At 39.4% G+C, this 14787-nt stretch overlaps 1 protein-coding gene across 3 annotated transcripts in view; it reads left to right on the forward strand.

The window, feature by feature from the left end:
• large1 (LARGE xylosyl- and glucuronyltransferase 1) overlaps positions 1 to 14787 on the forward strand; it is a 129715-nt gene that overhangs the window by 94494 nt on the left and 20434 nt on the right. For all 3 annotated transcript variants that reach the window (XM_067581470.1, XM_067581471.1, XM_067581469.1), the window contains 4 exons: positions 2322 to 2426; positions 4773 to 4885; positions 10853 to 10978; positions 12782 to 12937. In XM_067581470.1, the coding sequence (XP_067437571.1) occupies positions 2322 to 2426; positions 4773 to 4885; positions 10853 to 10978; positions 12782 to 12937 (500 nt within the window). The remainder of the gene's footprint in view (positions 1 to 2321; positions 2427 to 4772; positions 4886 to 10852; positions 10979 to 12781; positions 12938 to 14787) is intronic.

Here is a 14787-nt window from a genome sequence, read left to right on the forward strand (position 1 = left end):
AGTAATTCCAGCATTAAAGATCTAAAATAAACATGATTTGTACACCACTGTTAAAAAGAGAGTTACAAACTGCCAGTGTGGCAGCAGGGATGTGGCTAAAGGGTCAACAGAGCACTGATAGCTTAATTACACCACCATAAAGCAAAGGGTCCATGTGATTCTGAAAACATTTAGTTTGAGTTAAATGCAATAATGGAGTGTTCTTTTCATGTAATTCCAGCATGATTAAAATGTCATTAACTGTAATTAATCACACAGGTTTATTGCTTAATTGCAATCAAAAAGGATTAACCTTCATAAAAATATGAAGTAGAATATAAACAGGATGGATCTGCAGTAAAATTGTCTTTCCATCACTGATGATGATGAGATGAAGCTAACAGGCACTTTTTGATGATCCCAAACCAAAGAAGAATCACCTGTAAGGTCTGACCCAGTAAAAGGAGCAGAGCAGTGTTTTGTTTTTGAGCTCTAGTCGTCACCTTGATGTTCTTTGTTTTGCAGCCTTTTCTAAAGGGGCAGCCTGCTCTCTGCTGCCTGCTCCAATAAGCTCTCATTAATCTTCCTTACAGCTTTCATTAAAGCTGCCACCGCTACACCCATGCCTGCTCTCTGGGCTCCTATCTCCTCCCTAATGCCTATCTCCTCGACCTTTATCTCTGCCCAGCTTGCCTTCCATAATCTCTCTCCCTGAAGCCCATGTACATCCCTTCCCCTCCCGTCCCTTCATCTTGTGGCTCTGTCCTCTTTATTTCATACTGCCTCATACCTTTTTTTCTAGGGGCTCAAAAAATTTAAATTCCTATGAGCTGAGCATTGAATTCAATTTGCACCTTTTGTCATGGCAGCGGTGTGCCATTTCTGAGGTGGCAGTTAAAGGTGCAGTGTGTAGAATTTAATGGTATCTAGTAGAATGGACTTGGCAGAAATGGAATGTAATATTCATAAGTCTCTTTTTATTAGTGTATAATCAACTGAAAATAAGAATTGTGTTTTCATTAGCTTAGAATGAGCCCTTTATATCTACATAGGGAGCAGGTCCTCTTTCATGGAGCCCGCCATGTTTCTACAGTAGCCCAGAAGAGACAAATCAAACACTGGCTGTAGAGAGGGCCTTTCAAGTTTCATGGCCACCATAAGGCAAGGCACGTTTATTTATATAGCACATTTCAGAAACAAGGCAATTCAAAGTGCTTGACATAAAACATTAAAAGCATCAAGACAAAGTGCACCGTAGGTTCTCCTACACGCCTGGAAGGGTAGGGGGAACCTGCAACCTCACTGCTAGATGCCACTAAATTTTACACACTGATACTTTAAAGTTCTCCCCCAGTTTGTCGTCGACTCAGACATAAAAGCTCACATTATGAAGGGATTATGTTTCTACTGGCTCTGTGTTGAACTAGTTGACCCTGAAGTGTCTGCCGCTGATCCCCTCCAACCTCTATTTCTGTCTGCACACAATCCAAAGTGTAGAGAAGCCAAGAACAGCCAGTTATCTGGAGATCATGACTCAATTATCTCTTTATCTCAGGATAAAACCAACTGCAACAAATTATGTTTTATTGAGTTTAGAATTAGTTTTTAAAGCTGCTATCCTAAAATTTGATTATCATAAAGTCCATAAAGTAGTGGGCTTTATTTACCCCATCTGCAGAGAGAACTAGGGCTTTATAGGAGACAGTTTTGTTCTGTTTTTCTAAAAATGTTTGATCATATTTTAAGATGTCATCCTGTCTTCTGATCTGCTCGTTTTAATTTGCTGTTGATGCAAACTCAACGCTTCCTATTTACTTGTTCACAATTAACTGTATAATGAACCACAAGACACAAAAAACATCTATAATATAATATAAATCTATGATGAAACCAACTCAGGTAGACCACTATATTTTTCTTTAGATGCTCACATTTGATTTGAGGCAACAAGTCAACAACTTTGCCCTTTTATGTGTTTAAAACTATCTGAAAGTATTTTGAAAAAACAGAAAATCACTAGCTGATGTAAGAGTAGACAAGTCAGGTAGAGGGAAGTCTGCACACCAAAAGAAGTCAATTAAAATTATTCATCATGAAATAACTTCTGGATGCTGAGATGCAATATTCAACTCAAATTTAACTGTTTTGAAAACCACCACATTACTCCAGCCAAAACCCTCAGGACATAATACATGACTACAAAACAACAAATTCAAGAAATAAGATCGTGGAATTAACTCTGCAGTGAATTAGAAGGAATTAAAGGAAAAATATATATGATATAAAATGGAGTAATAGAACTTGAAAAAGCAGTAATGGTGTTGTGTTTGTCCTTTGTTCAGGTCAGCAGGTTCTGGGTCTGGTGGAGAACCAGAGTGACTGGTACCTGGGGAACCTGTGGAAGAACCATCGGCCCTGGCCTGCGCTGGGCAGAGGTTTCAACACAGGTGAGTACAGGAGGACTTCATGTTGGTGTGTCGAGGCTTCTCATGTTGTGTCCCAGTTCTATACTACACTAAAGATAAGCAGGTTGTCAGTATGTAGTGTGTTATCACTGGAAAATCTTATCAAACCACACCCACACAGTCCTGATGGAGTTTTGGAGTATTAAACTCTTCATAAATATTATTTGATGTTACTAGTACGAAACATTATTCAGTCAAAATTTACTGTATAGAGAAAATACTAATTTGCCAGTTTTTCAGGGCCTATTTGTGGGTGGTGAAAAGACAGCTGCAAGTACATCTGAAAAACAAAGCAAGTATTAAATCAATTTTAAGATTAATTAGCGGCAGCATTCTAAAATGATAATTGTCTTCGCATGTATTGCATCATTTCCTGCTAGCACAAAACTGTTAAAGGTACGGTCACATTAGACTGCTGTCAACATCTGTTGAAACCCATCCAATGGACAAAGTCAAACATGCATTTACTGTTTCAGTGTGATGTCCAGCCCATTTGTAGGTCAGAGTTCAGCTTTGTTCCACTTCGACTGGGCGGATGAGGTTGTTGGGCCAATAGAAACACTGCTGCACTGTTTGGAAATGGAGAAGTTATTACAAATATACCAGCATGTTTCATCACCATTTTTAGTACATTATAAAACACTGTTTACAGTTCATGATCGCTCTGTTCAATATTTATTTATTAGCCACATCAGAAAGTGACATCACGTCCTTTTCAGGCCGGAGTGGAGGGAAATTTCAATGAGGAGAAATGTAATGTGACTGAACCTTAAGGACATTCATTTATTTTATACTAGCTGCAATAAAAGTAAGTATATGACAGAGGAGTGAGAAATATGTTCATATAAGTAAGATGAGACAGACTATTTATACTGAGGTACTGTAGCTCTTCCTTTAATATCTCTGCTTGTATTGGACCATCATTGGTGTTGTTACAAATCATTAAGCAGTACTGCTTTATGGCAGTATTCCATTTTTTAAATTTTTGCTCCAGCACATTGATTGGTATTAATTTGCTTAACTAGTCAAAGGCAGCTACTCCTCTCTGTTTACTGTTTCTCAATTGATTTTCCAGAAAATGTATTATATCACAATGTACTAGACATCAATAATGCAATATAAAATAATACAGTGATGGATAATGGATTGGTTCAAACCAAATGAACCATCTTTAATAAGAAAACATTTTCAATGCTGTCTGCCTTTTTTTTTTGTTTTCTGTCTTCTTTTTTTCCTCCCAAAATTTTAATCTCCACATTTCAAAGCCTAACAGTGAAAACAAAGAGTGTGCAGTGAGGCAGTTTCTTTCCCTGCAAGAAAACAGCGAATTTGCACAGGCATTGATGAAATATGTAGGCGTCCACAAGGCTTGTTAAAAGTTGTATGAAAAAACATTTTCAAAAGGGTGTGGGGGTATAATTTCACACAGCCCCTCAGAGCAGCTGATAGTAGGATTGATTGGATTCCATTACACCTTGTTGTTATTTTTCCCTGCCTATATTTTTTCCCTCCATCAAATCCAGCAGCTTTTTCCTTCAGGAGACATATATCTCTCTCTGTGCTGTTTGGAGCAGAAGGATAATCTTTCTGTTGACTATAACCCAAAACAAACAGCGTGGCCGGCTGCAGCAGCTTTGTGAATTTTACAGCATTTCAGCAGCAGCGGTGTAAAACTCACCTGAACAGGTCTGTTTTGTAAAGGTTCTGTGTCCTGCTATTAAACTTCCTGCCAGTGTGACTGAACAGCACATTTCAGAAATAGAAAGGCACGTGTTGCATTTACACAGAACAGCAATTTGACACAAAGCCTCCAGTTCAGCTGCGGTTGGTCGGCTTTGTGGCGGTGGCCGTGGCAACAGATGGAGCACAGCAGGATGTGAAAGATGGTTTGTTTGTTCCGATCCGAAAAAATTACTCACCATGTCCCTCCCTCTGAAAATTGGCTGCTTGATTTTATTTGTAGCAGCCAAGAAGATTTCTTTTATTAGCAAGGGGCCTGAGAAAAAAGTTGTTGGTTGTGTGGTGACAAAGTTAGCAGAGAAAGAAGAGTGATTTGAATTTCCAGGAGGATTTTAACATGTTTTCTACATCCAGTGCCAGTCTGTCGCTAAGCTTAAAGTCTACAGCTTTATCTCAGAAAACACAAGGCTGTGATTCAGAGCCTCATGATGGGACTTTATCACCTTTACCAGGCAGCAAGATACTAATCTCTCTGTTTCTTAAGCTACCATATCTCACTGTGTTTGTGTGTGTTTGTGTGTGTGTGTGTGTGTGTGTGTGTGTGTGTGTGTGTGTGTGTGTGTGTGTGTGTGTGTGTGTGCTTTTTAGGAGTGATTTTGCTTCTCTTGGATCGGCTACGTAAGCTGAGATGGGAGCAGATGTGGAGGTTGACTGCAGAGAGGGAACTAATGAGCATGCTGTCTACCTCTCTGGCTGACCAGGTAACACAGATGTAACCACACGTTGTGACACCTCAGACCTGGAAACGTAGGATCCCACTTAAACCACACATTTGAATACTGGGCCAGTAATGTAAACTAAAGTTAAACACCTTTTGTTTGCAGTAAGGAGTTCAGTCTGATTCAAATATGTTGTCCTGTCCATGTCTAAATACAAATGTGTTTATAACAGTTCCAAACAGTAGGATGAAAAGCCTGCAAAGATCTAGCAAGATACTAGCAAAGATCAATAGAAAACAAGGGTAGAGAAGGTAGCAGCTTCTCATTTTACTTACAAATGTTGAACGGCAGATCTGGTAAGATTCAGTGAGGAATTAGAAAGAATTCGTACTCAAGTGGTGAATTTATTCTGTCCTCATGTAACGTTCCAGTATCAGACTAGGCAGATAGCTAACAGAGTCCAATAAAGACCTAACGCTGAAATAGTTTTCCACTCTTTACTGAATATCCTCTGGTCTGATTGAACAAACTGTAAAACTGAAATGGAATCACAGAGTAAACATGTTACATAAATACATTAAATTGTTGCCATCTTTACAGTACTCATATTATGTGATGTTAGCTAACTTACACAGCCTGTTAGCTCTTAATTAGCTTAAAGCAAACCCATTATGCTAGTTTTCTTATTTATCTTAAGCCTCTTTCACACATAGTTCCCAGTAAATTGCTGGGATAGTCTTTCAAGCACTGCTAGTGAATTGGACTATTTACACATGCAGCTACATTCAGGAGCATTTCTGTCTTGCTTCTTTTCACACATAACATGGCAATGCCAGAATAGAGGGGGCAGGGGACAGTCCAGCAGATGGCAGCAATACAACACTTATGGATGCCACCCGCAATAAAACTACATGGACTGAGAGGCGCCCCCTTACTTCTGAATCTGTCCAGTTTCCAGCCATTATTGCTTGTTTTCAAACAAAATAACTTATATTAAAGAACATATTGCCTGTGAATTATCAAATCACCCACAAAATCATTGGTAAACAAGTAAATGGGTCTTGTGATTGGTTCACTCACTCCACATGAAAGCGTCTTTTGTCAGACAGACGTAACCCCTTCACGTGCTTGTCCCTGCAATCTTACTGCTTTCATTCACAACACAGCCATACCGGCATTTTCCCTGAAATGTTACTAGGTCTTGAGGTGGGAAATTTGCGGTACAGATTTCCCTGAATATCGATCCATCTGGTACCTGGGGAAACTGTGGAAAAACCAGCTTGACTTGAGTCATGGCTCAGTGTGATTACTCCCAAAACAATGGAAAAATAACGTTAGCAGAGCAGAGCAGTGAACTTGTGCGCTGTGTGTGGAGCAGATGACCATATAAGGAAAAGTCGACATCAGCTCGGGCTGAAAGTAGAAAAAAACAATGGAAACCGAGCATTCAAAGCAATCTGAAGCCAGTACTTTTTGCTCACAGGGATTACTTCTACATATGCTTTCCTCATTATTTGACAGTTTGGCAACGTTTAATATGAACATCCGACATTGTAACATTATATATATATATGACTGAAAATAAGCAAAAATATAATGGGCCCCCTTTAAATGCACAATATGTAATTTTCTGCCCCTCGGGTTCTCTCAATAAAAACAATAATAAAACACTGAGTTTGATGATGTCATGAGTGTGGGATCATGGGAATTATTTTGTCAGTTTCTCTTGGTTAGGATTCCTTCAGTTTTCCTCATTCAGGAGGTTTTTACCAGAGCTGATTATCCACAGAGGTCTCCTCCTCTCCAATACAAACAGAACCAGTGAATAAAATAGGTAAAAACACTGAATAAAGAAGTTTCACATTAAAAATCAGTGTTTATTCTACACTGTTCAGATGACACAGGACATCCAGCTGTGAGCCGAGCTGCTGCTAACGTTTGCTCAGCTTGTTTCTCTGATAACTTAAGATCCAGACATTCAGGAGGTTTTACCGCCGAATTATCCGTAGAGGTCTCATCCTCTCCAGAACACCAGAACTGTGATTAAAACCGGTAAAAAAACCCCCACTGAATAAAGCATTTACACATTAAAAATCAGTGTTTCTCCTGTGCTCTTTAGTGGACACAGGACAGCCGGAGGGGCTGAGAGCCAAGCCGTTGCTAACGTTTCAGCTTGTTTGTTTCAGCGATGACTAAAATCCTTCATCAGGTTAAAAGGTTTAGTTAAAAATGACCAAGATCTAAAAAGTGTATCGTAAAAATGTGACTTAAAACTGGATAAAAAGTCAATTTATGACAGCTTCTGGCAGACAACCACAACACTGATGCATGTGTGCAAAGGGGATATGATGCCATTGACAGGCAACCAAATGAAACAGACCATTACCTTGATTAAAATTAGGGATTTGTTTGGGGTTGAACATTGTTGGAAAGATTTGGGATAATATAACTACACAACTCTTCAAAATATATAACATAGGTCTAGTTGTTTTCTAAAGACATTTTAATGCAGAAAAGTTACATGTTATACTGTAAACTGTACATTTTTGTTACAGACCAAATGCAACTGTTCTGCAGTACTTAAAGGCATATGTGATCCATATTTCACCAAGGAAAGGAAGGCAATGAACTGCATGCTTGTTCCAACCACCAGTCAACTAAAATAAAGACATTTCCCTAAAGCCTTGGCATTGATTCTACAAGTCTCTGGAACTCCTCTGGAGGGATGAACACCATTCCTCAAAAACATATTCTCTCATTTGGTGTTTTGATGATGGTAGTAGAGTGCTGTCTAACAAGTCAGTCCAAAATCTCCCATAGGTGCAAAATGGGTTGAGATGTGATGACTGTGAAGGTCATAGCATATGATTCACATCATTTTCATATTCATCAAATCATTTAGTGACCCCTCATGCCCTGTGAATTGGGGCATTGTCATCCTGGAAGAGACCACTCCTATCTGGATAGAAATTTTTCATCATAGGATAAAGGTGAACAACTTTGTATTGATTTTCAATGACCCTTCCCTGTAAGGGACCCAAAACATGCAAGCAAAATGCCCCCCAAAGCATAAAGGAGCCACCAGATCCCCTCACTACAGGGGTCAAGCATTCAGACCTGTACCAGTTTTTCCTTTAATTTGTCACCCCTATGGTACATACTGAAGGTCATAAATAGGTGTTATCTTACCCTGTGCTGTGTTCCATATCTAACACTGAAAGGGCATACACTGAGACCTTGGCGAAGGATTTCTCCATTATCTCGGAGCTATTCAGAGCTCATCTAGACGAGAGGTACGTTTATGAGATTTTAATTAAACCTTCATTAAGTAAAGTCCCGCAAGGTATGTAGTTTGGAAAATGAACGGGGCTTTGGAAATCGTTTCAGCGTTCCATCTGCCTACTGCCGTATGAGCTCCTCCAATGGACTGTCAGGCCTCTTTATCGCAGCATTCATTATGTGGCTATAGAGTTTTTATGTCTCCCATTAGAAAGCTGGAATCTGCCACTGAGACTGTTGTCTTGTGAACCCGCAAAGATCTCAAAGTCAAGAACTCTCTCAGATGTAACCAAAGTAGGTTTCCTCAAAGCCATGTGAAGACTTCAGCTTTATGAGTGTGATTACACATAAATTAGGAATAAAAGCCTGAACATCTGGATATGCACAAAACACTGACAAGACTGAAGAAGAGTCAGGACTGTTAAAGTGGCCCCATAGAAGTAACATCTGGAGCCAATGTTTCACAGTAGTATTGTTTTTAAGGTGAAGCTGTCACCTGGGTGATATTTCTCCCCACTAGCACTGTTCAAACACACAGAACCTGATTTGAAACTTTTGCAATTTCCAAAGATATCAGATATATCAGGCTGTTTTGGGGGGAAATGTTTATCTTAATATTTTCATCTGATTGAATGGTGCAGCCAAGTGCTAGTTTTGAATATTTCACTCTGTGTAAATATCATATAGCCTCAGTGAGGACCTGGAACAAGCTGATACACAATAAGATACTGTCAAATAGTGTGGAATTAGATGATATTTCCAGCCTCGCAGCTACTTACAGTAAGTGGAAATAAAGGGGGAAAACTAGATTTCAAATAGCTAATATCTGGAAAACATCTGATTTAGGCTGACTCACTTTATTAGCAAAACATTTCAGTCCTCAGAACTTCATCAGGCAAAATTCCTACACACGAGCCTGCCTGATGAACATCTGAGGACCAAAATGTTGTGTTAATGAAATGAGTTGAAGTGTGCCGGATTCTTTGGTTCTTTTAAAGTCAAGAGATTATGATCCTATGCAGCTGTCACTAAGACTTGATAGTGTGCAAGAACTTTTTTTGAAATTATGAACAATTACAATCAAATCACTGAAAATGGGGTTTCTGTATTTTATTTGTTTGGCAGACTATGAACATTTAAATTTTCTGACATCACTAAGGCTCAGAGTGTCCCATCAACATGGCTCTTTATATCCCTGGAACCCTTACAATCTCCTCTATCCCTTCATGTGTGGATATCTGTGCTGTGTTGAAAACATCTGAACATAAAGACAAAACATTACAAAATTCTTTAGTTCTACTCACATGCAAAGTGATGTCATACTGGGTGACACATATAGTGGCTATAAAACAAGCAAGAACCTTACGGTTCAAAGGGTTAAAACACCATAGCTGTGTCTTTGTTTTTTTTCCTTTTATGTCAGTTTTTTTATTGCATTCCTATGAAACAAACTAGTTTCCCAGTTCAAAGCTTTAGATTTTTCAATGATGCTTTAGCTTTCAGCTCATCATTTGTCTCAATGATCCCTGCTGAGTTTTCATTTTATACAAACTCAGTTTTGTTTTAATGATTGTTATCATGATTTTCTGTGTTTTTCTCTTCTATTGGCTGCTTTTATATTGAGGTGCATTATTTCCTCCTGGTTGATGTATTACAACCCTCTGCAGTCTGCAGAAATACATACAGCCTCTGATACACCTACTTTTAACTATGTGTTCATATGTGCATGATGGCTACTCAGTGGCTGTGCACAACCTCAGAAATGTACACTATGCATCTGCAAGATGCAGTTACATCTATGACTGGTATATCGGTTAGGGTTGGGCCGATGGGTGATGCCATCGTCCATCGCCAATGGCTGACAGTCATCGACCACTGAGCCTCTACCATTGTAACATCATGATTTAAACCCCCCCCTCTGTCCATCTTTTGCGTGGATTACATTACTCTTATTCACAAAGCTTTTATTGCACTTACAGTAACACAATGAGTGTAGTTAGTTGTCGTCACATGCACCCCGCCCGCAGTGAAACAGAGGAGAGGAGAGAAACTTAGTGCGACCATAAATGACAGCAAAATGCAGCAGACACTCACACTGAGCTGAAATGAAACGAGTGCACATAAATTAGGTAAATAACATAAATAAACAGTGTCTACTGTGCTTTGCTGTCATTTATGGTCATGCTGAGTTTCTCTCCTTCTCTCCTCTGTTTCACCGCGGGTGGGGCTGAGCGCTCTATGCATTTGTGAGTGTGTGTCCTCTGAGTGGAGCAGAGGAGAAACAGTGAACCAGGTGAAGTACTGGAGTTGATGACAATTACGCTCGTCACGTTACTGTAAGTGCAATAAAAGCTTTGCGAGTAAAAAGCCAATAAGAGTAATTTATCACCCTTACGTCACAGCTGCATGCTATACCACAAGCCTAACACATCACTCCTGCACTGGTGGCATGCATGTGCTTCTTTGTGCCTCTATAACTGTAACATGAATAGAATAATACATACCAGTATAATATACCATACAGCACTTTGACATATGTGTGTAAGTATGTTTGATCAAATATATACTGTTTTAAACACATTCTCAAACACAGCTTTGTGTGGCCATCAATTAAACAGGCAGCAGGGTCAGATTAGACTGTGTGGTGCAGGTCTTTAGATGATGAAACATAAGGCAAAACATAAGGCTCAGTCCATGTGTGTGTGTGTGTGTGTGTGTGTGCCCGTGCAGGATATCTTCAATGCTGTGATCAAACAGAACCCATTCCTGGTTCACCAGCTGCCCTGCTTCTGGAACGTCCAGCTGTCCGACCACACCCGCTCTGAGAAGTGCTACAAAGACGTGTCAGACCTCAAGGTGAGACCCTGCTGTCTCCACTGTGCATACACTCAGTCACTTCAGACATACAAGACCTGACCTGCATTAATCACGAGTCTCAGAGCAGAAAGACTGTCTAAGCCAGCCCCGCACTCTCAGTGACACACATTTGGTTCTGTTTTTGGCAGGCTAAAAGGATTTTATGGATTTTTTTGCTAACCTTGAAAAGGCATCCTGTCTTTACAGGCATTTGTAGAGCTATCGCTTTAGTAGTTCACAGTGGGTGGACAATAACACAGCATGTACACATACAACATATTTGTATGGACAAATTCAAATAAGCTTTGTGTCCATTCATCAGATCAGATTCATCTGATTCTTTCAATTTCAGCCTTTTTTTCCAGCAAGGAAATGCAACTAAATTAATGTAATTAGGCTCCCTGACAGACAGATTTAGGACACCTCAAAGCTTCACCAATTATGCTCAATAATGCCTGGAGGTGCTATTTAAATGGTTTTGTCAGCGTCATGGCTCATTTGATATAATTGCTCCAAGCATAAATCAGTATGCCTTTCAAATGAATCAATATCAAAATACTAACATTTAAATGATTGTAGATGGACGATCGTTGATGTTGTGGTCAAATATCTCAAGCAGGCATGATACCAAGATAGTTGGTGATAGACGTCAATGTAGGCTCTAAAAGAACAGGAAGTGGCATATGAAAGAAGTTGAGGAGGGAGGTGGAGGTGAACATTCTGCTGCATGTTTATGAGGACAGCAAATTTTATGATTGGTTAAAGCTCCTTCACTTGAACAATGGAATTTCCTACAGCACTTGATGTATCAAAGCTGAAACTGTAATATTTCAAAAATTATAAAATAAATCAAAAAGTTGAATGGAAGTTAAACATGCTAATGTATCTGCTGATCAAATTGGAGCAGGTTTGACGCTTGTTACATACTGTATATTTTGATATTGCATCTATAGATGTGCATTATAAAAAAAGTTGAAAACAAAATTTCAAACATTATGAAACAAATATTTTTAAAATAGAAGCTGAACCTTTTGAAGTCTGAACAAAGCTTCTACTGCACATACAGTATATGGAAGTAGTTGAAGGACAAAAATGTGTCCTGAGGAATAATAATGATGTCAATAAAATTGTGCATTGCATTGTGCAAGTGAGCACCTGATGTCAGTTTACTGTCAGAATTTGTGTACAGGGTGCGGCTGGTCAAGCAGAATCGGGTGGTGGTTCTCCACCGTGACCTGCTCACACCCTACAGACCCTTGACTTTGTTATGAGGGGGATAAAAACAGCTGGGAGCCGTAATTTGCCTGTTATTTCTCACATTTTCAAACACATCATTAGCATTTGACTGTACCCTTTTTTTTCACTTAATGGGCCATCGTTGTGTCATCCTAACAGGTCTCCCAGCCCCTGCAACCTTTGACCAAAACAGATGCAAACACAAACAGTTAATAAAAATTGTGTTTTATGAATGGAGTGAATGGCTGGTACTATAGATATTTTGGTTTGTTTATCACTTTTTTTGTTTATTACATGATTCTATTTGTGTTATTTTATAGTTTTGATCTTCAGTATTGTTCTACAATGCAGAAAATGGTAAAAAATAAGGAAAAATTAGTAGGTGTGTCCAAACTTTTGACTGTATAAATGGCAACAAACTAAATCCCAGCACAGGTGCATCACACTTTGGTAGAATTCATCTTTTTACATGCCTGTGCATTACAATGAAATGTTCTGAACATAATGATTTCAACGGTAACCTGATAACCCTCTCACTGCTCTCCTCTCTGTGGTTCTTCTGACCAGGTCATCCACTGGAACTCTCCCAAGAAGCTACGAGTGAAGAACAAGCATGTGGAGTTTTTCCGTAATCTCTATCTAACCTTTCTGGAGTATGACGGCAACCTGCTGCGGCGAGAGCTGTTTGGCTGCCCCAGTGAGGCTGACCACAACAGCGAGAACGTAGGTGGAAACCTCTCAGTGAGACAAGATGACGCCTTATTTGACTGCAGTTGTAAACAATGAAGTGCTGCAACTGTGAGCGTTAACTGATTTAATTTGTGAATTTCTCAGATAAAATTGGAGATATGCAAGGAAAGCTGCTGGTATTCAGTTCTGTGGGTTTTTTTTTCTAAACAAACAACTGTAATAATTAGCCTCGGGCACTGGAGGTAATGCAGACTCCTGACTGTGAGGCACAGTCAAGTCATAACCAGTGTCTATCTGATGGGGCCTCCTCTGTCAGCTGGGATACGATGCTTCATTTTCACCTCGGTGGGGGGAAAATGTTGAAGGGAAGAGTTAATGAGGTGAACTATGGGCCCTGTTAATCCACCCTGTTCATCAAACCTGCAAGAGAATAAGGACATGGTTAGACAGGAGAACAACACACTGGAGCCCACTATAGACTCCACGTTATGTATTTTACAATCATTGAAAAAGCAACAAGGGATCAACCACTTTTAAGCACTGTTTGGTAAGCCAGTTAAGCAAGTAGCAGCACTTGTGCGACAGACAACAATGGATGATTTTACACTTAAACAGCAGCCAGAGTCACTGTGGACTGAACAGATGGACTCTTCATACTGTACGCATCACTGATATCTTGTTTCTGGTATGAATTTATGGTTACTGTGAATGAAAGGCCTAAATTTGTGTGTTTACTAGCAAATTTTTCTCAACCAGAGAGCATCTTAATGCAGATTAATCTGGCCTGTCCAAAAGAGGCGAGTATCGTCTGCCTGAGGGAACTTGAGCACTTTATTGACAATCAAAACAATGTATTAGTCAGAATGGTCGACACAGACAACCATTCACCTGAGAATAATAAAAGGAAAACCCGCTGCCCATCTACCAATACGGATGATTTGTTCACATGTATCACCTCTCCTCCTACACGGGAGATGGAGCTCATTCACTCAATGGGAAGCTAGAAACACTGGATTTAATACGACAAAATATTTTGGACATTAAAGAAAGCCTGGAGTTCAACTAAAATCAAGTAGATGATCTGTGGAGGGACAACGACCTACTCAAAAGTAATGTCATTGTGTGCAATGTAGAATGGATCAAGTTAGGGAGGAAAATAATATCCTAAAAGAAACTGTCCTCGACATTCAAATGCATAGCCTGTGCGATAATCCTAACAGCTCCAAGCAAGCTTTGAAGGAGTTTTTTTTGAACTCCTTAAAACTTCCTTCTGAGTCGTTGACAACATCACATTCCACTGCAAAAAGCAATGAGGGGCCGATGCCATTAATTGTTAAATTCGAACATTACCAGCTTAGGGGTGTAATGGTACACTAAGTTCACGGTTCAGTATGTGTTCGGTCATGGTTCCGTACAATATCAGTACAGCAGGAAAAAAAAAGAAAGGTAGAAAATAACATTTTAGTCTTTCATTTTGAAAAAATGTTAACATCCAACAATGCCTCATTGGACAAAACTATTACTGAAACAGTTTAGTTGTGCTGCAGTGGAAAAGGAAAACAACCTTTATGTTTCTTGCAAGGAGTCAGGACACCTGCTGACAGCTGTTTTATGCTGATTTATGGTCTAACTGTATATAAAGTAGTTCAAACCAGCTTCACTTCCAAAAGGTACAATGTTCAGCATGAACAATAAATTCCCCAAAGAAATTTCCGAAGGGCCTCTCTCCAACCAACATCCAGTTGGTTCAATACACTTGACTTACCAATCACAAAATTTAACTGGAAAAACAAACAACTGAGAATAAAACTCACAACACTACAGAAAAGTAAACAGCTTGGAGGTTTAATGGCCCAAATTTCCTCCACTATTACCAAGCTATT

Source organism: Thunnus thynnus, chromosome 23 (assembly GCF_963924715.1).
Source record: "Thunnus thynnus chromosome 23, fThuThy2.1, whole genome shotgun sequence".
Classification (NCBI taxonomy): Eukaryota; Metazoa; Chordata; class Actinopteri; order Scombriformes; family Scombridae; genus Thunnus; species Thunnus thynnus.